Source organism: Colletotrichum paranaense, assembly GCF_030867605.1.
Source record: "Colletotrichum paranaense strain IMI 384185 chromosome Unknown Scaffold_10.1, whole genome shotgun sequence".
NCBI lineage: Eukaryota > Fungi > Ascomycota > Sordariomycetes > Glomerellales > Glomerellaceae > Colletotrichum > Colletotrichum paranaense.
In genome coordinates, this window is record NW_026848968.1 from 1,139,114 (window position 1) to 1,164,323 (window position 25,210).

Below are 25,210 nucleotides of genomic sequence, written 5' to 3' on the forward strand. Positions count from 1 at the left end.
TTCCTACAGATATTACAACTCGGCCGAAAGTTGCTCTTGTCATAAAGCTCATACCGAGAAACAACGGCAATGCGTCAAACTGTAAGACCCAAGTCGCTTGACTAGTCATGAGATTAATATCTTTAGGTTCTCGCCAAGATCGTACAAAATCATGATATGTGGGTTTCCATTCCAAGTTGAGTAGAATCATAAGCTGCTTGACTCTACTGGCTCTTGTATACGCGCGTAAAGCCGGACCTGAAATAGGATAATGCCGTCTTCCACGATCGTTCCAAGCGAGCCCATCAGCCACGGGAGACTGGTAAGCAAATACTCTCTGTCTTGCTTGTACGCAATGACACTCATTCCATACGTCAGGTTTCCGGTAATGGACAGCAGCAGGAACAGCGGCGCAAGACCTGTTAAGTTTAAGATCATATGGAATCACAAGCAGTAGGGGGGTAAACTTACCTTCACATGACTTTCCCCTGTAATTCTTAATGATTTGAGGGATCCGGGCACTGCATGCCTAGGTCAGTTGGTGCAACATTTTGCAAGCTCATCACCACATACCACAGATAGCAGATCGCGCCGATGACTCCTAATGCTGAGCCAACCGATTCGGAAATGCCTGGCAACTCAGTAACGCTCACTGCTCCAGGAGGACTCTCGTCGCCAAGCAAACCAAACTGGCGAAGCACGAACCATCCCGAGATTCCCAGAATAGCGACCATAGCAAGGCATGCCGCGTTAAACCGCCAGTCGTGCAGAGTGCGTACAGTGCTAATGTCGGTCTCCTCATCCTTGTCCACAACTTGATTCGAACCGGGAGAGGCAATTTGGTAGTGGCCCGTTGAGTTCACGTCTTCAGAAGAGTCTGCGGGTTCGAGAAGAGGTCGTCGCTCGGGAGATTGCGATCTCGGCGTCCCGGGCTGTACGAAGTTTTGAATCCGACGTTTTGAGTTGTAGTACAGGCACTGGCAAATGAGTGTAGAGTCCGAAAAGCAGAGATATGTTGTCACGGCTATGCTTGCGGGCGCGATGCCGTTCGCCAAACCGCCTGTATCGTGCCAGGTGAGTACATGTGGTCTGCACATGCATCTGAGAGACTGCTCGGAAGAACATATCCCGAGATCAGGTTGGCTGGGCTTATGCGTGTGGTCTTACCTAGTAAATTGGTAACATCCCCCAAAAGCCAGATGAACAGAAATGCCATAGATAAGCTGTCTGCGCTCTTCAACTTGTAGTTTGCGGCAAGTTGTGGAATCTAAACCTGTTATTATATTTTCCCAGAACTGCTGTGAACAGTGAGATATACCAAGAGGCAGAGAAAGGCAGCCATGCTAATGCTGCCGAGTATCTCTGATGCGTCATCCCGCGAGATAGGGCTCTGCGATAGTGACGCAGGCCGTCCCAAATTGACGGCGGCCATGGTGAAGAACGAGAGGCGCTAAGTCAAGTTGTCAGACCAAAGAATACATCGGTATACATCGAAGCAAGTAGCAAACCCACCAAGAAAATATCAACCCCAAGAGAGATAAGTTTGCAGAGTGTCGCGAGCAGCAGCAGGGCGCATAGTTATCCATGACGATAACAAAACTATTCCGTTATCTTCCGCTGAGTCATCTCGTGTGACTGTGTTCAGACGGCGGCGCTTTGAGCGGTCATCGGCATGCGGGTAACTCGGTTAGGCTTTCTGCGCTTTTAGTGGGCGCGTAGTTGGTCACAGGGTCCAAATAGCGGTGTCTCATGCGCTTATCCTCTGCGCGCGACAACTATTGCAGGTCTTTATTGATGGGGCCATGTCGGATTTTGCTTCTCAAAACAAGCGAAAATAGGCAGTTGGCTTTCCAACCTAAACGAACGTGTCTTTGGGCTGCTTCTCAGCTTGCTAAGTAAATTGCGTATTTGAGAACTTAGTTGCCAAATTTGTAGAAGACTGAGAGGTAGCATATGAGTCGCTGAGTGAGGTGTCACATGCATGGTGTATACAAAGGATCCGCCACAGGGGGTTGGATAGACGACTAGGAGCTCAAAGTGGAGAGACCAAGCGTACCAGACTCTTGGTAACGACCTAGTTCCAAGGATAAGTCGTCCCCCGAGCTCTTCTAGCTTGAACCACCGCTTCAGATTGATCGTATAATTCATAGTATTGAGACAGAAGTTCTGTCAATTTCCCCGTGGTCTCGGATGCTGCGAGATCCATAGTTCTAGCGCGACCACTTTCAGCGTAGTTATCTCCCTTATCCTGCAGGCTGGTGGCGAGCTGTAACACCTTCTCGGGCGAGTCTTTCCAATAAGACTGTCGTGATTGTGGGTTAGTTTAAGCTTCCATTATCAACATAATACAACAATGTCTGACTCTGTGAACTTCAGAAACTCACATCTGCTTGCAACGCAATGAATGGTGCTGCCCTGACCAGCTCCCAATCTTTCCTTGGTCTGTAAGATGTTGTGGAAATGCCATGGGCCTGGCAGAGCAAATCTCTAGCTCTAGCTTCTTCTTTTTCAGACCCAAGAGGGGCGTTAAGAAATTCTTCATATATGTTGCTGAATTTCCTGTCGTTGGCTAGATGAATTGCCTCACCTAGAGCTCTCTGGGTGTCTGCCAATGGCACCTGCTCCCAAGCAAACTCAGAGATCGCCACATCAAATCTCTTTACGGTAACTCCAGCTTCGGCGCCTGCCTTGCTTCGCAAGATGTCCTTGATGACCATATGTCCTGTCAGCTGCATAGAGCACTACCTGTATGTTAGGGATGGAGATAGACTTGACCAACTTTGAGCTCACGATGCTGATCATCGAAACCGTCTCTCTGTTCCTTACTGAAGTCATGCACAGCCATTTCGGCAAATTTTTGCTAATGCAAAAGCTGTCGAGGGCTGAATTGCCTGTAGATCAACAAGGTCTAATTGATGTATTGAAATCCAAAAGTATTTTATTCAAGAATGAGAAATGCCACAAACGCCACAAGCGGGGAAGTGAGACCTTATGAGCTCAAGTGTTATTGTTTGAAGCTAGTTCTCGACTGAGCCATCGCTCAAGGCACTATGACGTACTATGCACTGACATGATCGTATTTTGCGGCATGGATGTTCCGCGAAAGCTGGGCACAAAGCATCGAATGACTGCTTTTGTGCTGTTTCTCGGAGACCGCCCTCCTTACGCACATCAGGGACACAGGCTGGCGTCAAGCTGAGTACGGTTGCCGCAACGAGCACTCGATGGAGTGTTGCAATTTCATGACAGTCGGCGATCCAGATATAGAAACATTTGGTAGGATTTGGGTATCGAGACTCAATTACTGCGTAAAGCTAAACATTGCCTGAGAGACTAGGATAACAAGGTGACATCTCCAACTACGGGTCTGTGGTCGCTGATGAGCATGCCATTGACCAGGTTGTTCTGGATCTCGTATCGCTGGACCGAGTACTTCTTCGCATCTTTAGGCCCAAGCCAGACAAAGTCGATGCGGCTTCCCTGCTTGGTCGTATCGAAGGTTGTGTACGTCAACTGATTGGGGCCGATGCGCTGTTCAGGCGTAGCCATGTTATACAACTCCTCCATGAAACCGGTTCCTGTCAACGCCTTATACCCATCACCGTTGGGGTCAGAGTTGAAGTCGCCGGTAAGCGAAACACCCAAGGGACCGTATGTTGTCTGCACAGCTTGAATCTTGGACACAGCGACCTTGATTCCCTCGCTTCGAGCCTGGGAGCTGACGTTATCCAAGTGCGTATTGGCGTGGATGAACTTCTTTCCGCTGGCAGTATGCTCGAAGACAGCAATGGTGACGATGCGCTTACTGCCGGCTCCCCAGCCAGACGAGACAGTATCGGGTGTCGGTGAGAGCCACTTTGTCTCTTCGTGGAGCAGCTTGAGCGCGTCGGTGCGGTAGAAGATGGGGTTGTACTCGCCGCTCTTCTTGCCGTCGTCGCGGGCGACGCCGACATGTGCCCAGCCGGAGCCGAGTCCGTCCTGGATGTCGTTGAGCTGGTTATCGAGTACCTCTTGCAGGCCGATGACGGTGACGGCGCCTGTGGGTGCATTGGTGCCTATGCTCTTGATTGCGTCGATGACATGGGGCTGGCGGCAGCGGTCCTTGGAGATTCCGCAGAGGAGATCCCACCACGGCTTTTCGCCGGATTCGCGTGAACCGGCGTCGTATCGAATGTTGAAAGAGGCAACGCGAATGGGGAGACCCTGAGCCAGAGCTAATCTCGCCAGGAAAATGGGTGCGAGAATGGTCTTGATCTGCATCTTGAAGCAAGAAACGAATGACTGGGGTAAGAGCAACAAGACTCAGTGCTGATCACAAATCTCGAACCACAACACCTACCACTGCCTCTTATATACTTCAATGATGTTTCCCTGTCCATCGCGAGAAAGACGACCGAAGCTACGAAGCACAGCCCAATAAGGCAGTTGAATACAGGATTGACATGGGTCCCCTCCAAGACGTTAACGTCCCGCGGGGTGCAGTGCCCCTCGCGAACGCCAAATCAACACGTGGGTAGCATCCACGCTGAATTTGATCTTGAGACGCGGATAATTATGCGAATAAGGATCATTAGCCGCTGCTTGCCCAGAGGCGCGATGTCATATTGGGCGGGATCTGCCAGATACATGCCCCCTCCCTTGCAAAGAGAGGGGTCGCAAGTAACCTTAATGGCAAGCCTATTAAGAGCCAAGCCACACGGCCTCCCACGCCAGTCTGGTATTGACAGTGGCCGTCTCAGAGTCTTCTTTTTAAAGAGCGCCGAAAGTAGAAATAGACGCCTACAAGAAAAGACCGGACGAACTACCGCGCTAGCAATACAGGACTCATTACATAAACCTCGACTAAGTAGAACATTCCCTACTTGTACTCCGTGGCCGGTTTTGCCTACAGTGGTGGCCTTCCTCTCATCTGTCCACTCGGTATTACCGCCCGTGCCGTATATGCAAGGTATTGTTCTCCTGAATGAACCAAAATTCAACAAAACTCAAAGTATCAGGCCGGCCTTATGCTCCGAGGAAAGTGAATAACGGAAAATCTCATCTGAATAAACCGCGGGCTTGATGTTTTTGCAGCCTCCCGAAGTTCTTGCCCCCAATACATCCTGTGGACCTCTTCCTACGGTGTGCGTATGACGAAGAGCCGGCGGAAGCCTCAATGACAAGTGAACTGATGGATCTCAACTTGAAGATACCAGTCTGTCTCCAGGGGCTTGTCAACTAGGTACCGGGAGTTCATAAATGACTTCATCTGTTCGTTTGCCAATTGCTACTTGATAGTCTCCTGTAGTGCGCGCAAGCTGTTATTCTCAGCATTGCCAACCCTACGACTGACCTTTGTGTGGGTTTCTATTTCATTGAGAGCCTGAATGTTCTCACATTCCTGTGTATTCTCGAGCTACTCGGTGGTATGCGAGATTGTCAGACGGCCCTCCAATATCTACAGCAATTGGTGAAGGGTCGCTTGTAAACCTGACCCTTCTCCGTCAAACCCTCATTTAAAGCTTTCGAAGCGCGGTGTGATGGATTATGGCATGTCCAGATCCTAAGTAGACATCTTGTATTCCACCCATCCCCGGAGCTGCTTGCAGCTGACCACAGACTTCTGTACATCCCGTGTGCAGTCAGGTAGTCGCTTGCTTTAGGGCCGCAAGACTTGAATCATGACTTGGAGATAGCGCCCTAGCTCTACTTCCTTGGTTGAAGATCGGAACTATATTCTTTGGAAGAGTCCGAAAGCTTCCATCTTGCTAGTATCTGCCCATTCTCTACCAGAATCTGACGCAGAAGCTCACCCCTATTCTCTTCAAAGTCAGACTGTCCATCTTTCATACACAAGTATGGCTTCATGACCATCAGAACTTCTCGAATCCACTGCTCGGCCCTGCTCTCATCAATCCTGCCCGCAGCAACCAAGCCGACGCTCAACCTCTTCCACCTGCTGTCCCTTGTCGACATCAAAAGCAGAGCACATTACTCCAAGAAGAATGTGCGATCGCACTCCAAAGTCCAAGTCTTTCATGTCGATTCCTTCTGTCTCCTTCATCATAACAGCCGCCAGAAACGCAGCCTCCTCTTCGCTCCCTACCTCCGGCTCCCACCCTCTGCTGCGCCCCTGTTCACCCACCCCACCGCCCGGCCACCCCACACCAGCTGATCTTGCTCTCACGCGTCCCGTTCAAGTCTTGCTCAAGATACGGCATGTGAACAGGTTACCATCACTTACGCGAGTAGTGTCTTTCCCAAGCCTACATGTCAAAACGTCCCTGCGTGACGGAGATACCAAATTCGTTGTGGTTCCATGTCTCCTTCAATTGCTTTCCGGGGCATCCTATGTTCATGTAGTTGAGCCAGAAGCGAGCTTGAGTCTCCGAGTACGGCTGGACGCTTACATAGTCCTCTCGCAAGCGTGCGATGGTCTGCTCGAGAGTAGCTAGGGCTATCTGAGTGATGGTCTCGACGGGAAGGGATGACTGACGTCGATGGGTGCGCACAACGTTATGTGCCCACCGCGGAAGCTTCGTCAGGTGGCCATTTCCCTTGTGCCGTGGCTGCGCAAGAGGGTCACTTGAATCTGGTAGATCCTGCAAGTCGGGAAGCCGGTAGAAGCGAGCTGATATTAGCTGCGCGAAGAGAGCAAGTGAGTAGTACTTTCGCCAGACATTCCCGTCGAGCAGCCCGTGGTGCTCTGCATAGAATCCATCAAAATCATCTGCCGTCGCGAACTCGCCCTCGCCCTTGTCTGAGGAGCGGTACATGGCGGCTGCCAGCGGAGCGAGATAATATATGTCTAGGGTTCTTTTCATTCTTAGCTCATCTTCTCAACCACATACTTTCTCGTAGTTAATGACCTTACCGGTTGAAGCTCAAGTCTCCGTGGCCAAATGACCAACCTCGGATGTGAAGTTGCTCTACAACATCGAACACGCCTCTGCCATCCCGTAAGGCTTCATCCAGGTAAATGAATGCTATTCGCCAGGCTTAGAAGTGACAGCCTGTGGTCAGGATAAGCATTTTGGTGATCCCATTTGGTAAGGAGGTGGTTTCTAATGCGATCTTGATGGGTACCTAGTGTCAGGCTCAAATGGTAAGGCCGTCGAGAAGCGGAATGAAATCGAGGGAGGCGACTTTCTGTTCTCGCGATTAATAAACAACACCAGCCGACATAGACGTCTGGAAACACATTACTCCGGTGTCTGCGACATATCAGCTTATGAGGCACCTTGTTACGGGGAAAGTGCGGCTCCCGGAACTTTGAAAGTTTGATGTGTTTTAGTGACTCACACTGTTTAGGTAGGCTGCTTGGTAAATGAGGTTGATTCGGCCTGGAATAGATGGCCCAGGTGAATCTAGTCACCTGAAGTTTCATTGGCAAAGCCTCGCTTCATGTTTACAGAAGTCAAGCGATGTCTGCGGCTCGGACGCAATGAAGGTTGGAATTATAATGCCTTGTAAGCCTTTGTGCCGTTATGCTATTGTGTTTTGAACATAGTGAAAAAGAACTGTGATCTGCAATTAGCCGCTTTTTGGCTATGGTCAATTCACCTCACCTCGTTGTCCTGGCACCCCGGTACTGGGCTCCGTGACATTACCTTATCAGGCATCTCGGAGGATGCGCTAGTCGGGTTTGTCTCTGGATGGAACAAGTACCAACGCTTTTGGGCTTCACACTGTTGCATTGTCGCGGCTGCTTGTGTCGGGTAAATTTGCAAACGCGAGTTTGCAAGACCTTCGGAACTGGGCCGGCAGTGGCGCTCGTCGATGGTCAGGAAACTTAAAACAGTCAAGAACCGAAGCCCACCACAATGTGAACGCCAAGGACCGAGTTCTCCCAACCAAAACTTGAAACTTAGCACAATGGGAAACACATCGGGTCTCCTCGTCTGTCTCACAATTCTCCGAGGAGCTCTTGGGGCGACCCTGATTGCCTCGCACTATAGCGGGCAACTCTACACACTGAACTTATCGTCAACAAACCAACTCACTATTGCGAGTACAGTCAGCTCTGGGAACCGCATGCCAGCATGGCTTGACTTTGACCCCGCGTCGAAAATTGTCTATATCCCGGATGAAGTACAATGGGGCCAGCCACTTCTGAAAAGCTTCTCTGTCGCAGGCGATGGAAGTTTGATATCGAAGGCGCAAGTTCAGACAGCCGGAGGCGAGCTTCATAGTACGCTCTATGGATCTGGCAATGGCTACATCGCAACAGCACAGTAGTATGATTACTAGATCATTTCTCACGAGACATACTCTAGACTAACTATGTTGTAGCGATGCATCGACAATATCTACCTATGGACTCCCGTTGGGCGGTACAGGTCAACCCCTACAGAAACTGACATTCAACATGTCTCAATCAGGGCCAGTGCCATCTCGACAGGATAGACCTCACCCTCACTCTGTCTTCACCGATCCCAGCGAAAAATATCTTCTTTCTGCGGACTTGGGAGCCGATTTTATCCGTGTCTTCAGCATCGGATCGTCAGGCATTTTGACTCAATGTCCCTCTTTCTCGACTGGACCCGGAGACGGACCTCGCCATGGAGCGTTTAGAACACAAGGCAATACGACATTTCTGTTCACCGTCAATGAGTTATCCAACTCTGTGACGTCTTGGTCGGTTACCTACCCGGCAACCGGTTGCCTTGTTCTTGCGAAGAAGCAGACCCTGTCGACATTTCCTCCCGGAAAGGCTGCGCCAGTTGGTTCGAAGGCAGCCGAAGTTCACATCAGAGATAACTTTGTGTACACCTCGAACAGGAATGATCAATCTTTCGGAACACAACAAGATTCCATCACGGCCTACGTAATCGACCCTTCGACAGGCCTGATCACATATCTTGAGACAACAAGTGCTTATTCATTCTTCCCTCGAACCTTCGCAATCAACAATGCCGGAACTATGGTGGCTATCGGTGGACAGACAAGTGCCAACGTTGCGGTTGTGGAAAGAAACGCCACTTCGGGTAGACTGGGGAAGCTTCTTGCAACTCTCAAGGTCGGCAATCCAGGGACTGTGAATCAAGAGGATGGACTCAGCGCTGTCATCTGGAACGAATGAGCCTCACGTCATAAAGAGAGAGATCGACGGACACAGCGATGTCATTGCGTTCATTACATGTATTATCATGAGATCTAAGAATCTAGTATCCTCATCCAATATCATCATAAGTGGTATCTCCAAGTTCAAGTCGATTCTTCAAAAACGCTTCAATCATTTCGCTTTACAAAGTCGGTTCGCGTAGTCAACAACACTCCAATCTTCACTGCCCGGTGTAGACCAAGAGAAGAACACGCCGTTGGGGTCCCACTTCTTCTTGATTGACGCCAGCTTAGGGTAGATCGGGCCCCAAAAGGCGTCTTGCCAGTTCTTCATGAAGGCATAGTTCTGTCCACGCACATTAGTACTTATTGTAGTATGTAGTACAGGGGGATGACTAGCTTACCTCATTCACGTATGCAAGGCCGTTAGGACCAGCCTGCTTGAACTTTTCGGTAATGGTGTTGACCATCAGATCATTGAGAGCCAGCTTCGTCGCCCAGGTGGCATCCAGGGCCTGCGGCAGGATAGCCATGGTTCGCATGGTCGCGCCTCTCCACTTAGGGTGTGTTGCGCTTTCGGACTTCTTCTCGTTACTTCCCGGATCGAAAAAGTGGCTAATCACGATGCCGAACTGGTTCGGGGCCGGTGCCAGCGCAAGTTGAATGGCCTCAGCGATGGCTGGCTGATTGCTAGCCATGTCGTCGTGGGTAAAGACCCAGCCACCCGTCAGACCGTTCTGGGCCGCGCGCTCGGGTTCGAAGATGTCGTGGAAGAGCGTGTAGTAGTTGGGATACTCTTTGACTCCAAAGTCGTACGGGATCTTTTCGGTATCGAGGTACGTGAGAAGCGGCTGAACGACAGCTGTGAGCTGCTTGGCAGTCTTGTTCATTCCCATGATTGGCTGCACGTGCAGTGCTGGTCCGATCGCTGGCGGGTATAGCTCATAGATGCCGTAGAGTCCGTTGTCAACCATTTGGTTTCCGAGCGCGTTGAGCTTGTTGACAGCCTTGGTGACTTGGTCGAAGTTGGCGCCAGTAGTAGCGTTGACGTTCAAGAAGAGCGCTGCTCCGGGAATGGTGTCGGGGTATGTCTTGACAGTGACGGATAAGACAACCGCGTAGTTTCCCGGGCCGCCTCCCCTGAGAGCATAGTATAGATCAGAGTTCAACTTGGCGTTGGCTGTGACAAAGTCTCCGGCTGCGGTGAGGACTTCAAAGGAGAGCGCCTGGTCCGCGCCGAAGCCATAGTTGCCGCTCAAGGGACCGTGACCACCACCTCCCATGAAACCACCCGCAACTCCTACAGTCTTGAGAATCGTTAGTCAAATAACGGAAGATGGGTTGTTCCAGGCTTACCTCGCATTCGCCGGTAACTACATTTTGGGGTGGGTTTCTAGCATGAGCTGCGTTCGAGATCTCGTAGCCTTGAACTCCAGCACCGATAGTCATGGCAGGCCCCTTGTAATCTCCGGGGCCTTTGTATGAATCAATGAAGGAGATGTCCTTGAAGTTGTGAGTGTTGATAGCCAAGGATCCAGCACCAGCACTTCTTCCCTCAAAATCGTGGCCCGTGTTGCGGATGACGAGGCGCAAGTTGTTCGACTTCGCAAATTCCACGCCAGCCTTGACCTGAGCTTTCGTCTTGGCGATGATGACGAACTCAGGGTAGTTGCCGAGAGCGCAAGTCTTTGTGGGATCTGTGGTCAGTTCGCAAGTGTTGTTGCTTCCCCACGTCCACAGCTGCGATGCAGGTTGAGAGATTCTGATAGTTCGCCATTAGTTCTGGGCTTGACTCTCGACAGCTCTGCGTCATAGATGAGACTCACTGCCATCTCTCATCCGTCCACTTTGCAGTGGCTTCGGCGCACTTGGCAGCATCGTAAGTCGCGATGCCACGATACGTGTTGTAGCAGACTGCAGCAGGTGGGATATGCTGAAGGAGAGCTCCTCCCACGGTCGTGTTCAGTTTACTCCAAGCATCGGCCTTGGGCCAGCAAATGTCGGCAGGAGAACATCTGCACTCGTACTTTTTCCCATTCTCTTCGTACGCGACGAGCTTGGGCGTTGAAATCGCACTGACAACCCAAGAAAGGCACGCCAGAAGCAGAACGTTGGCCATCGAAGTCCGGGTCATCTTGCTGGAAGACTTCTGCGGTTCCGTCCGATCGTAGTCGTCGTTGCTGTTGCTGCTGTCGACTAATGGTCGCTGGCCTGCTTCGAAAGCAAGCTGCTCCAAGGTCGTGCTCCTCTTGGACATTTTGTATTCGGATTCGAGCTTGACACTAATTTACTCGGTGTGGTCGCCGAGACGCAAGACACCGGCGCGAAGCTCTCTCCCTCGCTGTGTGAGAGGCGAATATCACCTAGCTGCATGGCCTGCGTTGTACTGCAGCGAAGCTAGTTGTTAGTCTCTTGGGAGGGAGGATCGGTAGTGAGATCTAAGTTGTTTCTCCGAGTGAAAGACAGAGTAAAGAAGGCCCATCCCCGAACCTCAAGTTCTCAAGTTCTCAGTAGCCGAGCAGTCAAACGGGTGGTGGGGAAGGGTAAGGTGTCAGCAGGGGAGGGGGGTCTTGGTATTAGCCGCCATCTGATTGCTGTGTCAGCCACATCGGCGGCACGGGAGACTCAAAGGAGGAAGAAAATTGTCGCGACAAGTGAATCGAAGCGATAACTGAGTGTGGATAGCTAGCACGTATAGTAGCATCGACGGCGTGGTGCGAGTTAAGATCATGCGATTAGTCGGGGTCCAGTTCCATGACTTGGAGCAACGCCAGTGGCTGTGGCAACCTGCCGAGAGACGTTGGGGTAAGAATTAGCGTTCTATGACGGATACCTGCAAGTCTGCCAATGGACATTAATCCGTAGAATGCGAGCTTCTCGTCTCTCCAGGGAGGCGTCAGAGCCAAACTCTCCAGATATGTTTTCACTAAAATATTGCTTAGACAAGGGGTATACGACGAGGGAGAGAAGCGCGGATCGTGAACGCAGGGGTCGAGCTGGACTCAATCAAACTTCAGTCAGTTGCGAAAGTTGTGGGGGTAAGACACGGGCAAATCCCGAATTCCACAAACGTCACCACGGCTTTAGCGAAGCTTAGAGAAGCTTCAAGTCTGTATCCGTTCAGTGGGACTTCCGGCAGGCAATTCTCTTAATCTAGTGTATGTAAGTTGCGCGGAAGCTGGGGGTCGCATCATCCGAAGTCCACTCCCAAATTTGGGTCGATAACTGGATGGCACAGGTCCCCATGTCCTGGTACAGTATGCCGAGCCGCTCGGCACAACCTTTTCCATATTAGCGGCGCCAACCAGCGCACGGCACAATGCCGAGTCGGAGGGACCAGGAAGTCGGCAGACCCTTGACAGCGCAGCATTGCAGCATGCTTCGAGAAGCTCTCGAGTCGAGAAGCTTGATCGTTACACTCAATTCCAAACAGCAACTCGCGAAGACAGAAGAATACGATATTGTCGTTATCTGCCCAATTTCGAAATTCCATGTTTTGCGCGACGAGGATCGACATTACGGGCGTCAATAGAGTGCTGGACGGCCTTTGTTAGTTGGAGCGTTGGAGCGGGCCGAGTCATTTCATTTTACCTACCGTAGCGCAAGTGCGACGAGTCCAACGGCTGACGGACAAAGGATAAGGAACGGAACAAAGAATTGCGGGATGGCTTACAGCGGGCACGCGCTTCTCGAGGGATGGTCCGTAGTCTCAGTCGGGATAACAAACTAAATAGTTTAGCTGGCTCTGGCGACCCTGAAGGCTTGCCGTACGGCCTCATGTTCGCATGGTGTGTTAGTTTAACGGCCGAAGAGGACTCAGCGGAGAGACCGAAGCAAGTGACGCCGAAGGCTGAAGCCAAGCCTTCGGCCGGTACAGTTCAGAATCAAGCTCGAATAAACTTCGCCAAGAGTATTCGGGTTCGGGTCATAATCCTGACTCGGGGTTCCGAATAGACAGCTAGGCTAACATGAGGCAAATGAGAGGTTGGGGCCAATATGGGACCAGGCGCCCTAGAAAAGGCTGTGGCTGACGAATGGAAGATCCGAATCTTACGTCCGTATACTAGACTATCCGTAGACCTCGATATAGTCATCAGGAAGTTCATGGCTCCGCTGCTCCGCTCGACGCTGCTGCCGCTGACACCACATCGTCGTCGGCGGCGGGGTCAGGCGAGCTATGTTGTGGATGCCTGCTGGAAAGCGTGGGGTAGAGTCGGCGGCGACAGCGACCTTTACATCCGGAAGTCGTATGTGGACGAATAAAGTCACGGTCCGGATACCCGTCCCTTGCTGGCGGAGGGAACTAGGGACCTTCCGACGAGGTTCTTGCATGTCAGACCTTTCCCCGCCGGCATCTGGAGCTGAGATGCGAGGTTGAGGTGGATTAGACTTGCGACCCACGTTCGGGGAGTCCCAAGCTGTCTTGCCCTCTAGGCTTCGGCGCAAGTAGACATCTGCCTACAGTAGCCATAAGAACCGCTACGGGGCGGCACCAAGGCCGACACAGTTCAAGTATTGGGCAAAGGAGCGCCGGTTGTCTTCGAGGATGCCGAACTCATCATGCCGACGGCCTAGATCATAATCGCATGGGTACGTTAGGTGAGAGTTTAGGCAGCGTTTCAACATCACGGTAGCCGGCTTATGACTACCCATGACCAAGTGCTGTTGAACCCAACAGTTGAAAATTCAGCAAACTTTGCCATAAGATCTTGAGGTAATACTGGGATTTGCATCAAGGTATGGGACAATTCATCCAGAACGTAGCTCTTAAAAGATATCACCTTGCCGGTCCTTAGGCTATCTCGTGCTTAAGATCAAAGTCCTATATCCTAAGTCCTAAGTCCTAATTCGACTTGACGAAGGTAACCAAATCGTCCTCCGAACAATATCCCGGCCAGGTCTTCACTAAGGTGGCGAGCCAATCCATCCTAGGTCTCTCAATTGACTTGCAAAAGAGGCAACTTTTACATGGATGCCCAAATTTTAGGATAGCACAGCGCCACTTTTGCCCTGCATCTAGGCCTATATTCTGATTGGAACTTTGAGTCTTGGCTCTGTAGCCATAGCCTTGTCTTGGAGTTCCCGTGACAGATCGTCCCATGGTATTCGCGCTGATAGCCTGTTTGAGCGTGTGAAGGGAGGGGCCTCGATGGAGAGGGAATCTCGTAGAGTGCACACGCGTTGACCACCACATACTCCCGAGACCCTGGATGTGATAATTGATGGCAATGTGATACCTAGCTTCAACGCATAGCTGCCATGAGTTGCCACCGCTGGGCGACCTCGGTGGCCGACCTGGCCACTCACAAGCCTGGCCAATTTCATGGCCGACTTAATGCAAGGAGGTCACATCGAAGACATTCAACTAAATCGGCTGAGGCTATACGTGAGGATGCTCAAGGGGCTAATACATGAGATGATGTAGTGATTTCGTATGTATCTCTAATAGTCACACGACGGTGACAAGTGTCAGCTAGCCTTTTGGCCGGCGAGGGATCGTCCATCGGGGGGCTGATCAAATGTATCGACTCTATTGACATGGAGGGTACATCAGGGCAAAGAGCATAGACCAGGTTGTATGTTATAGCACAACTAATTAGCAAATAGCGACATCGTGATGTTTATTGAAGAAATCTCCTGGCTTTCCAATCTTTTGGTCATTATCAACAGCTTTAGTCCAGGCTGGAACTGCCATGTTCACGATGATCGTTTCAGGCTTCCACTTTACGACCTTTAGCTGCGCCCTGAACACAAACACATGTACCTACCTTGACCGGAGCCTAGAGTCACAATGCACAAAACGGTGGCTGTGGCTCTCCCAGGGTTATTGGTCGTAGTATCTTGCGCAGCCTCAAGATACCGTTCCGGCCTTCTCGAACCCTTAGTCAAGGGGCATACACCAGGACTAGAGGTATTACTCAATCCGCCGATGTTTTATGGACCGCTACTCAGAGCAATCAAAATTGTAGCCGATGATGATGATTGATGTGCTATTCTGAAATCTCAACCCCTTGAGGAGTAACAGAACTATTCAAAGATGAGAAAAGGCCTGACCAAAGTGCCCCTCAGTACCACCAACTCCGTAGAAAGACTTTTGTAGTTTACATTCGGGTATCATGATAATTTTCAATTTCACCTCCCGATGGGGTAGTTGAACATGAGGAGGCCATTCAGACCCCCAACCCAGCCATCGTCGTCATAGTCCGACGCGTCGCCCTTGCCTGGTCCGCAGATGACACACGGCACACCTCCTTTCCAGTCACCGTTGCTGGACTCGCCGACCATCTCTCCTTCGACACGGATTTCAGTGCCGATACCTGCGCCGGCACTTCGCTTGCCGTCGATACTGACCTCGAGCTCGCCATCGCGGTTCTTGCTGCTGACTTTGAGTGTGACCTTGGTATTAAGGGGGAGGACCAAGGGTCGGAAGCTTAAACTTCGTGGGCAGATTGGTGTAATGAGAAGCGATTTCACGAGGGGGTGTATGATGGAACCGCCGGCGCTCAGGCTATAAGCAGTAGAGCCCGTAGGGGTGCTCAGTAGTATGCCATCTGCGACAGCTTCCGTCAGGAATCGGTTGTTAAGGTAAATGTCAATATGGGCAAGATGAGGCTTTGGCCCGCGGTGAATGAGGAGTTCGTTAAGAGCATGGATTGGTTGAGGAATGTCACGTTTCGAAAGTATTGTGTCCTCGGGGTGTTCGGCTGGTAGGTGTGCTTGTGACTTCGTCGTTGGGAGTAATTGGCTGCTGATGTTCTGGCCGTTGTTGTCGTATACGCCGACGCGTAGTCGGTGTCTCAGCAAGATTTTGGCTGCCCGACTCTGTCCCATGCTCTTGCCAGGAGACGCATGCCATCCAGACTGAGCCCCATCCTTGACGTCGTGTTCCTTCTCTCCGCTTGCGACTCTCGTGTGTGGCGTCAATAGATCATCCACGGCGACGCCACTCCCACTCATGTAAGCCTCTCTCCAGGCCCTTTTGTATTCCTCAAACTTCCACTCTGCCAGGAACCCTATTGTACCAAAGTTGAATGCGAGAATGGGGGGCACGGCTTGGTACATGCTGAAATGGCTTGCGGCGCGTAAAATGGTTCCGTCGCCTCCAAGCGTTGTGATCATGTCGATTCTGTCCGGGAATGCAGATGGGTCGCATGTGTAGATGGGGAAGTTGAAGGACTCGTGCACCATCTGAGCGACTCTCGGCTCAAATATTAGGTTCAGACCGGAATATGTACTTTGTAGGTGCTTCGCAAAGTCGATGGTCGCTCGTAGGACTTGAGGGGATCGCAGCTTCGGCATCAAGAGGATATTCCTCGGAGGCGTCGGCCAGTGTAGAGATAGCAAGCCAGAGGTCGAGTTCGGAGGGTCGCGGTACTTCGGAATAACTCTAGGCGGGAGAGAGGAGACATCGCGAATCTCGGCAGCTCGAACAGACGCGGTCGTCGAAAAGTTCAACGGTCGGAAAGCTCGAATCTGCGCCGCAACCCGCGGCCTGGCGCACAGGCGGAAGGCTCCTGACCTAGACATTGTCGCGAAACTGGATTCATATAGAGTAAGGCAAGAAAAAGAGGGCGTCGCTCATGGCCGAGCGGCGTGCTCTAGGCCGCTGGTAATCAGTTGACTGAGCGCGAGATGTGGTGGTGGAATAGTCGCGCCTCGATGAATTGCCAATGACGACAATTCCATTGGGGAGCCCCACTCGAGCTTTTCTTCCATGCTTCACCGAGCTGAGTCATCCCTCCCTATGGAGCTGACCGAATATGCCGACTCGGTGAAGACCCCACCTCGGAACATGGCTCCGATCATATCGGCCCCATACTCCGCTTCCGGGCCGGCACCGCACCGTCAACTGCAGTTCAAGATGGAGAGAAGATTATGGCAGTCTGGGAGAATGATTGCACAAGAACGTAGTAGCGGTATGTTTTAGTGACATTATGATTTTTTTCCGCGCATCTGTCTCACACCACCCACCCTTCGCGTTTACGTTTATTCCTATTTCTTTGAGAGCGCCGTCATCCTGTCTTTCAGCTGCCTTCCCGCAAGTTGCCCGAGCTGATCGAAGCTCTGCGCGCTTGTCAGCTGCAACACACTTATTTCTACACCAAGAGTGTGTTTCCACCAATTACGAATCTCAATGGTCATGAGAGAGTCGACTCCAAGCGCTGAAGGTGACAGAGTAATGTCAACCCCGCCTTCATCCACCTCCCGCATGAGAAACCCAAATATCCGGCGTGCGATTTCTTGCGCGAGATATGTTGTTGACGCGGACGTTTCAATCTCTTCCGGTCGCGACTGCAGACTGGATAGAAATTCGGCTAAGCCTGATGACCCGGCCTCTTTCCGAGAGGCCACCTCATTCTCCGCAATATCTGGGTAAAGGTTCATGCGAGGATCGTGCTTCCACACAACTCGATTACCAGGATCGTTGATAGACGTGCTGCAGTCAAGACCAAGTACCAGTTGCCCATTGGAGGCTGACCAGTGTGCTCCAGTGTTTGCGCTCGTGGCCACTGGTCGACTTTCAGCGATGGCGAGCTGAAGACCTCGTAGCATGTCGGCTTCGGAAACAAGTTTGGATCCAGATCTCGTCATGGCGTCTTCAACGTCTCGTGTACGACTGACATAGCCCACATCCTCGACGCCTCCTAGGTGAATCACTGAACAAGGCAGACCCAGACCCCGGCGATACTGGGAAAACGCATCGAGGAAGGTGTTGGCAGCCGCGTAGTTTGCTTGGCCTGGATACCCATGCACACCAGACGTGCTACCAAAGAGCACGAAGAAGTCAATGTCACGAGCCAGCGTGCGGTGAAGGTTCCATGTCCCGCGTATCTTGGGCGATGTCGCCGTTTGCCACTGTGACAGTGTAAGGTCAGAAACTGCACCATCGGCAAGCACCATTGCTAGATTTAGTACGCCCGCGATCCGCTTGGATGAAGCATGTCTCGAAATGACCGCTTGCATGGACGCCTCGTCTGCTATATCGCATGGTATGGCATTGACCTCGCAACCTGCATAACGAAGTTCTGAAAGCAGAGCTTGATCGTCATTACTGCGTCCGGCGGACCTCGAGATGAAAAGCAGACTTTTGGCACCGTGGGAGACCATCCATCGCGCTATCGTTGCTCCCAGACCACCCATGCCCCCGGCAAGTACATAGGTAGCTTGCTCACGGAAGCTGGGAGGCAAAGGCACTTGAGATACCTTCAATGCCGCGTCATCTTTCTCGGTCATGTCGACGGCCACCTTTCCAATGTGGGTACCCTGATATAAGTATCGGAAGGCATCTTCAGTCTTACTGCACGTGAATACCTTTGCAGGCTTCACGGGATGGATGTAACCTTGCTGATACAAGTCCACACATTTCTGTAGCAAGCGGGAGATGATGGCAGGGTTCTCAGCAGCCAGATTCGCCATCTCGACGCCAATGAAGGACCGATTCCCATCGAAAGCTGCCATAGCAAGTTTACCGCCCGCTAAGGTATCTTTCTTCCCTAGCTCGATGAAGGTGCCATGAGGGGCGACACAATCCCATGATGCATGTAAAAGCTCTCCAGACAAAGAGTTCAACACGACGTCAACACCGAGACCACCTGTCGCTGCTTTCACACCCTCCACAAAACTGACGTCTCGAGATGAGAAGATCTGTTCTATAGGAACACCCCACTCTCTGACAAGGAAATCTGCCTTCTCGTCGCTGCCCACAGTTACGTAAACTCTGGCCCCAATCCATCGAGCTACTTGCACGGCTGCAATGCCAACACCACCAGCGGCGCTGTGGATGAGCACAGTTTGACCAGCCCTAAGGCCGGCTTTATCTACCAGGGCTCGAAGGACCGTGGTGAAAATGCAGGGCATTCCAGCCGCGTCAGCAAAGGCAAGTGTATCGGGAATGCGGATGCAAAGCTGTGCTGGGACCAGTATCTCCGTAGAGAAGCAGGCCGCCTCGGGCGCGAAAACCATGACGCGATCACCAACCCGAGCGTTCGTCACAGAACCTCCTCTGGCCGTCACGATACCGCTGGCTTCACAACCGAGTCCTCTTGGAGCCGAAGGCTTGATCAGGCCCATTGCAGTGACGACGTCTTTGAAGTTGAGACCTGCTGCGTGGACATCAACCTTGACGTGGTCGGACGGTATATCGTCGGGCAATTGACGAGAAACCCATTTTAGAGTCTGTAGGGCCCCAGGCCTCGAGACCTGCAGCATCTTTGTTGAAGAGATTGAAGTTTGGGACGAAAGAGCGCGAGAAATTGGAGCCCACTTGCATCGCGGAATCAGGATGCGACCCGTAGAGTAGGAGAACTCCATATCTTCACCCATATTCGAAATCAAAGCTGCGTGTTGGGAGCAAAGTCGGCTTGCGACCTGGGAGACAGCCTTTAGAGAATCTGCAGTAATGCTGTCAAGCTCCATAGTAGCAAAATGTACTCCAACCTCAACTCTTGCTGTTCTCGCGATGCCGAGCACTGGAGCGAAGGTCGGATCGACCGACCCGAGCTGACAGGGTCGTGAAAGCCAGAGTAGGCTCGAGTTGGTGTCTCGAAGAGTCTTCAGTAGGCTCTTGAGGTTATCTAGCTTGACTTTCGTCATATCGTGGAAATAGCCATCGCCGCGGCACAGATCAATAACGGATACCACGATGCTGCCGGCAGGTGAGACGTTATAACCAGGATTTGAAATGGTGATAGAGTGACCTAGACGCCGCAAGGTTTGTTCAGTTTCAGCTACCACTGGGTGTGACTCCTCTTCGCACAGCAAGGTTATTTGCTGTGAAGTGAGACTGACACCTTCGCTCGGCGCAGCAGGACAAGCAATGATCGTGGCGTTAAGCTTGTATTGCGGCCCGGCATCGTAGACAACTTCCGGGGATGAGAAGCCAGCTTGAAATAGACGCTCCTCCCACTGCTCTGGAGAAATGTAAGGCTCCTCTGGGCGGTTGTCAGAGTCGCCGAGCCACCATCCCGAAAGGTAACCCATGATGAAATTAATCCATTTTGTGTTGCAGCACAGCTCATGCATCAAGAGTCTTCCGTCAGGCTTCAGCAATGACCTGACATGCTGCAAGGTCTCGTTCAGCTTCGGAGTAGCATGGAGCACATTGCTTGCAACGATGAGGTCGTACTCTTCACCGCTGAACCCCTGATCAGCTGGATCGCGACTGATATCCAAGACACGATAGTCCAGGAACCCGGGACTAACGTCACGGAAACGCTCCTTCGCTGCCGGGAAGAACCCAGCAGAGACATCAGTGAAGACATAGGTCCCGAGGACTTTGCCATCTTTGAAGCAGTCCGCCAAATCTTTGAGAATGCGGGAAGTCAACCCCCCAGTTCCGGCGCCGATCTCGAGAATTTTGAGATGGCGACCTCGTTTGTGAGACAAAAGTTGTAACAGAGGCTTGTAGGTAAAGAGGGTGTTCATCCAGTCATAGAGTTCGTGGAGGGCGTTGTCTTTCAGAAAAACCTCGAGCGGGCTACCTGTGCCGTCGAAGAGTGCCTGGGCATGTGTATAGCAACGTTTGATAAGAACGCCCACAGCAGATGCAGTTGTCTTCTCAAGCTTCGAGGTGATGTCTTCGATCTTCGCACGAATCTCTATAGTATCTTTTTGAAGCAGCGGTGGGTCACATTTAGTGATCTGGAATCGGAGCCAGCTGTAGTGCTTTGCTAAATGTGTTTGGGCCTCGGTGATCGGTATGTCTGCTTCGTCTACCTCCTTGAGTACCATTGCGCCGCAAAGTACAAAAAGCTCTTCGAGTAGCTGATGTGTCTCTGGGAATGAGGAGTCGGATGCCGCTGACACCAAGTCAGTGGCATGCGCCAGGCTAATCTCTTGTTCCCAAGACATGACTGCAACCTTTGAACTATCCGTGGCACCTGCAGTAGCATGGTCCAGGTCAATCGGAGAGAGTCGGAGACCTTTCATGAAGACGACTGGTTCATCTCCGGGACTATCGCGCAATGTGCCAGAGCAATCCCCCTGATAGTCTCCCTCAATACCAGACCTGACGCTCTGGAGCAGAAGGCCCACCTTTGAGGCCTCCGAGCTGACGAATAGCTCATCAATATGAGTCGGCAGATACAGCCTTTGAAGTAAGCGAGGTTCCCCGGAGTGGTTCGCGACGATGAGGGACTGAAGCATCAGATCAATCGTGGCTGGGTGTAGGACATAGCCGTAATGATGCTCTGGCGTTTCTCGTTCATCAGAAACTTCGACCGATACAGCTGGCGACTTGACGCTCGCGCGAACCTTCCTCATGCCTCGGAATTTTGGGCCATATCTGTATCCCACCCGTGACATGGCTTTGTACCATTGTGCAGGCTCAACAGAACGGAGGAAAGACTTTGGATCAAGTCCAAGGAAACCCGGTTCTTTAGAGACGCGACCATCTCTGACACGACATCTGCAGTGCGTTGTCCATGTGCCGGCTGGAGTACGACTTTGGATAGTGAGCTCCCACCACTCCGAAGTCTCCTCGCGGGTGAGCTCTTCTTTTCTCACAGAAGTGAAAAGCTCGATCTTGTTCCCCCGAGGAAGAACAAGAGCATTGGCGATTCGTAAGTCACGAATGGTGTAGGGCGCCTGCCCAGAAAGCTGCCGGACGACCTCACCAGCCATCACGATGTACCCGGCAGCTGGGAACACAACATCCGAGCCGACGCAATGGTCCGCAATCCAAGGAACATTGTCCAGTGACAGAAGACATCTCCAACTCGGGGCTGTACTTGTACTATCTAAAGAGTGTGATCCGAGCAGCTCGTGTGGCGAGTGTTCGGGATACTGCCAGGACTGGGTGACCCGTGAGTCCGGCCAGAAGGTCTTGCTCAAATGCCACGGGTACGGTGGCAGGTCTGTCAACGGCCGCGCCCCATCAGGTAAAGGAAATTTGACGGGGACGCCTCGGCAGTGCATCTCGCCGATGGCAGCAAGGAAGGCTGCTGCGCTATTTGAGCCTCGTTTTTGCACGGCTAAGTAAGACGGAGTGATGGCCATCTCCGTGTAAATTTGCTTTAAGGGACCGGCCAGCGCTGAGTGTGGGCCGACTTCTAGATGTAATATGGTTGACGAAGTTTGGAGAAGTCGTACCACAGCCTGTCGGAAGAGAACTGGTGATTCCAAGTTTCGCTGCCAATACTCGGCGCCAAAGTCGGAGGCTCGTTCGAGTGTTTGGGATGAGACGCTGGAGTAGAAAGGGACTTTTGGCGATTTGGGCCTCAAGTATGTCTTGAGAAGAGATTGATACTCGATGCCAACTGCACGCATGTGATCTAGAAGAAGAGGTAGTTAGTAAAGACTCAAGAAACAGGCTCTCTGTTTGGACTTACGAGAATGGTATGCCTTGTCAACCTTTAGCAAACGAACTAGAACCTCTGGTCGAGCAGACCTGATTGCACTACAAACTGCCTCAAGGGCGTCCGTATCCCCGGACAAAGTCACACTAGAGTTGCTGTTCTCACAAGCGATGACGACTCGAGTCGTCAAGAATGACGTGACTTGCTCTCTTCCAAGTCCAATGGCAGCCATAGAACCTTGAACTTTGGATTCATTGACCATGAACCCTCGGTAGTAGGCGACAATAATCGCTTCCTTCAGGGTGAGGACACCGGCCGCGTACGCAGCTGCAATTTCACCGCTGGAATGACCAACGACAGCCTTGGGGGCGATTCCATATCTAGCAAGGTGCCTGGTCAGGGCAATCTGGATTGCAGTGCAAATGGGCTGGGCGAATTCCGCTTCCCCGAGGCGGGAGGTAGAATCCGATTTCATGAGCTCATCTGGTACACGTCACCGTTGATTAGTCTTCCTCATTGGTGATTTTGTGGAAGGGATGCACTGACTTCTGATATCCCAACTTGGACGGTGCTCTCGCGGAAGACTCTTCAAGACCGCGTCCATTTCCCTGATATCCTGCAGGAAGTCTCTACTACTTTTCATTAGATGCGATCCCATCCGGGCCCATTGAGCGCCTTGGCCGGTGAAAATGAAAGCAATCCCCTCAATTTGTGAGCCTGGGCGGAAACTAGGCACGGGGGAAAGGGTGAAAGCCAATTGGTCGGAGTCATCGGTGACGACCGCAAAAGTGCGATGCGATAGGTGAGAGCGACGATGCATCAACGTGTATGAAAGATCTTCCAACTTTGCAGGCCTGGCTCGGAGGAACTCCTGGTAGTCGTGTGCGGTCCTCTTGAGTGACTCCTCGTGCCCCGCGGAGAATAGTAGCAGAGTCGCTGGCTCTCTCCTCAGAGGTGGTGAAGGAGGTGGCGTCTCGACATTGCCATGGCTTCGAACCGTTGCCGAACTTCCTACTGTTGCAGCAGATTCTAAGATTATCTGGTCATATCAGCTTTCGAGCCCGAAGGCTATTGATGAAGTGACATACATGGACATTGGTGCCGCCGATTCCAAAGCTATTGACACCTATCCTTTCTGCCCTTTCCTCAGGCCAGGGCTGTGGTTCTGTTGGCACCTTTAGGCCTGTTGATGTGAAGGGAACTATTGGTACTGATTAGTCCCCCGCTACTGCCATAGAGGAACGCAACGAACTTACTGCTGACACTAGGAGTATCGAATTTGATGTTGGGCATGATTGTCCTCGTTTCCAAAGACACTACTGCCTTAATTATGCTTGAAATTGCCGAAGCTGCTTCTGAATGACCTAGGTTGGGCTTGATCTAAGGGAATGTTAACAGCTATTCGTGAAAGGAAGCCTTGGCACACACTGATCCAATAAGCATCCCCTTGTCTCCGAATAGAGCGCCAACGGTGCACGCCTCAATGGTATCGCCCACAGCCGTGCCGGTGCCGTGGCATTCGACCATGGCAGTCTGCCACATATGATTTTCTGGTATACCGGCGTGTCGATATGCATCACGAATCAATTGCTGCTGTGCCTGTGCACTGGGTGTTGTCAAGCCAAGGGTCCTCCCGTCAGAGTTCGTTGCTGACCCTCTAATAATAGCACGAATCGGATTCACGTCGCGGATCGCGCAGTCGAGCTTTTTGATGTAGAGGCAATTAATGGCTTCTGCACGGGCATAGCCATTCGCACTGGCGTCGAACGTCATGCACGAAGCATCGGGCGAAAGTACGCTCTGCTCGGCCATGAGCTTGGTGAAGCCTGGCGAGAGTATCAAATTCGCCCCGGCAACGATCGCGGAGTCGCATTCGCCGGCACGTATTGCCTGGCAGGCTAGGTGGACTGCTAGACCGGCAGCTGAGCATGCTGTGCGGACGGTCATGCTGTTGATAAAAATGATCAGTTCACGCGGAAACCTTCAAATCGACACAAGCAGAGAATCACCTTGGGCCTCTAAGATCGAATGCATGAGAAATGCGGTTTGCCTGCACAAAATCCATGTATCCTGTCAAGCGATACATGCCATCGTCTTGAGCATCAATGGCGTGCATTTCTCGCCAGTCATCTCCAAAACTGCCCACGTAACACCCAATCCTCTGCCCTTGCCAATCTGTTTCTGCAGCACTCTCCAGCGCCTCCCAGACGACTTGCAGAAGCAGCCGCTGCTGAGGGTCTAATTTCAGCAACTCTTTGGGGTTCATAGAAAACATTGACGGGTCGAATTTGAATACATCGTCGTGTGAGAGCCAGTATCCTTCCTCTGTCGGTAAAGGTCCTGATTTGCCGCTCGCTGTGAAGTGGTGGTCTTGCGAGTGGTATCGCGGACGATCTGGTTTGGAGCGCGCATCTTTGCGGTTGATGAGGAAATTGTACAGTGAAGTTGGGGTATTGATGCCGCCAGGTAACCGCAGACCAATGCCGCAAATCGCTATGGGATCGGGCTTTGACATTGCTAATGCTTGACTTGGAAAACAGCTTCCTGTGGCAGTGATTGTGAGTGTGATGATCGGTAGTTCAATGGAATAGGTAAAGTACCAGACAGACACCTTGGCTTTCCTTCTTTTGGCGAACCTTCAGCTTCAGGTTCAGCTTCTCTATTCCTGTGACGAAAGCTCACTCTTACCCTTAGCGTGATCTAATTCGAGTGGGAAAATGGAAAAAGACCGACTCGTAGTGTGAGCGGGATTTCCACATGGCTACTGCCCTGGCAAACCCCTCCAAGCCCCTGGATAGAGGTTCGGACCGCCAGAAGCGCCATGTTGTAATTCGGACCGGATCCGACTAGCGGGTACGATCGCTGCGGGCAAGCCTTCTTACCATCATACCCAA

General features: G+C 51.8%; 8 protein-coding genes across 8 annotated transcripts; 1 reads left to right on the top strand and 7 right to left on the bottom strand.

Annotated features, from left to right (window-relative positions):
- Positions 1 to 186: 186 nt before the first annotated feature.
- CPAR01_12066 (uncharacterized protein) lies at positions 187 to 1,411 on the bottom strand (the record flags this gene model as incomplete). The annotated part of the gene is made up of 5 exons (XM_060496324.1): positions 187 to 398; positions 451 to 500; positions 553 to 1,039; positions 1,147 to 1,246; positions 1,298 to 1,411. 5 exons carry the CDS (start codon positions 1,409 to 1,411, stop codon positions 187 to 189), a joined length of 963 nt encoding a protein of 320 aa, XP_060345109.1.
- A 642-nt stretch (positions 1,412 to 2,053) lies between these two features.
- On the bottom strand, positions 2,054 to 2,824 carry CPAR01_12067 (uncharacterized protein; the record flags this gene model as incomplete). Its single annotated transcript, XM_060496325.1, has 3 exons — positions 2,054 to 2,281; positions 2,364 to 2,701; positions 2,770 to 2,824. The coding sequence occupies 3 exons, from the start codon at positions 2,822 to 2,824 to the stop codon at positions 2,054 to 2,056; spliced, it is 621 nt and encodes a 206-aa protein (XP_060345110.1).
- Positions 2,825 to 3,312: 488 nt separating this feature from the next.
- CPAR01_12068 (endonuclease/Exonuclease/phosphatase) lies at positions 3,313 to 4,239 on the bottom strand (the record flags this gene model as incomplete). The annotated part of the gene is made up of 1 exon (XM_060496326.1): positions 3,313 to 4,239. One exon carries the CDS (start codon positions 4,237 to 4,239, stop codon positions 3,313 to 3,315), a length of 927 nt encoding a protein of 308 aa, XP_060345111.1.
- A 1,985-nt stretch (positions 4,240 to 6,224) lies between these two features.
- On the bottom strand, positions 6,225 to 6,734 carry CPAR01_12069 (uncharacterized protein; the record flags this gene model as incomplete). Its single annotated transcript, XM_060496327.1, has 1 exon — positions 6,225 to 6,734. One exon carries the CDS (start codon positions 6,732 to 6,734, stop codon positions 6,225 to 6,227), a length of 510 nt encoding a protein of 169 aa, XP_060345112.1.
- A 1,099-nt stretch (positions 6,735 to 7,833) lies between these two features.
- Positions 7,834 to 9,040, top strand: CPAR01_12070 (uncharacterized protein; the record flags this gene model as incomplete). Its single annotated transcript, XM_060496328.1, has 2 exons — positions 7,834 to 8,195; positions 8,251 to 9,040. The coding sequence occupies 2 exons, from the start codon at positions 7,834 to 7,836 to the stop codon at positions 9,038 to 9,040; spliced, it is 1,152 nt and encodes a 383-aa protein (XP_060345113.1).
- A 153-nt stretch (positions 9,041 to 9,193) lies between these two features.
- CPAR01_12071 (FAD binding domain-containing protein) lies at positions 9,194 to 11,278 on the bottom strand (the record flags this gene model as incomplete). Its single annotated transcript, XM_060496329.1, has 4 exons — positions 9,194 to 9,367; positions 9,426 to 10,328; positions 10,378 to 10,783; positions 10,848 to 11,278. 4 exons carry the CDS (start codon positions 11,276 to 11,278, stop codon positions 9,194 to 9,196), a joined length of 1,914 nt encoding a protein of 637 aa, XP_060345114.1.
- Positions 11,279 to 13,123: 1,845 nt separating this feature from the next.
- CPAR01_12072 (uncharacterized protein) lies at positions 13,124 to 13,674 on the bottom strand (the record flags this gene model as incomplete). The annotated part of the gene is made up of 3 exons (XM_060496330.1): positions 13,124 to 13,251; positions 13,302 to 13,456; positions 13,505 to 13,674. 3 exons carry the CDS (start codon positions 13,672 to 13,674, stop codon positions 13,124 to 13,126), a joined length of 453 nt encoding a protein of 150 aa, XP_060345115.1.
- A 1,479-nt stretch (positions 13,675 to 15,153) lies between these two features.
- CPAR01_12073 (polyketide synthase) lies at positions 15,154 to 24,831 on the bottom strand (the record flags this gene model as incomplete). The annotated part of the gene is made up of 8 exons (XM_060496331.1): positions 15,154 to 16,558; positions 17,141 to 22,292; positions 22,350 to 22,799; positions 22,863 to 23,355; positions 23,405 to 23,517; positions 23,573 to 23,696; positions 23,745 to 24,264; positions 24,326 to 24,831. The coding sequence occupies 8 exons, from the start codon at positions 24,829 to 24,831 to the stop codon at positions 15,154 to 15,156; spliced, it is 8,763 nt and encodes a 2,920-aa protein (XP_060345116.1).
- Between the last annotated feature and the right edge of the window lie 379 nt (positions 24,832 to 25,210).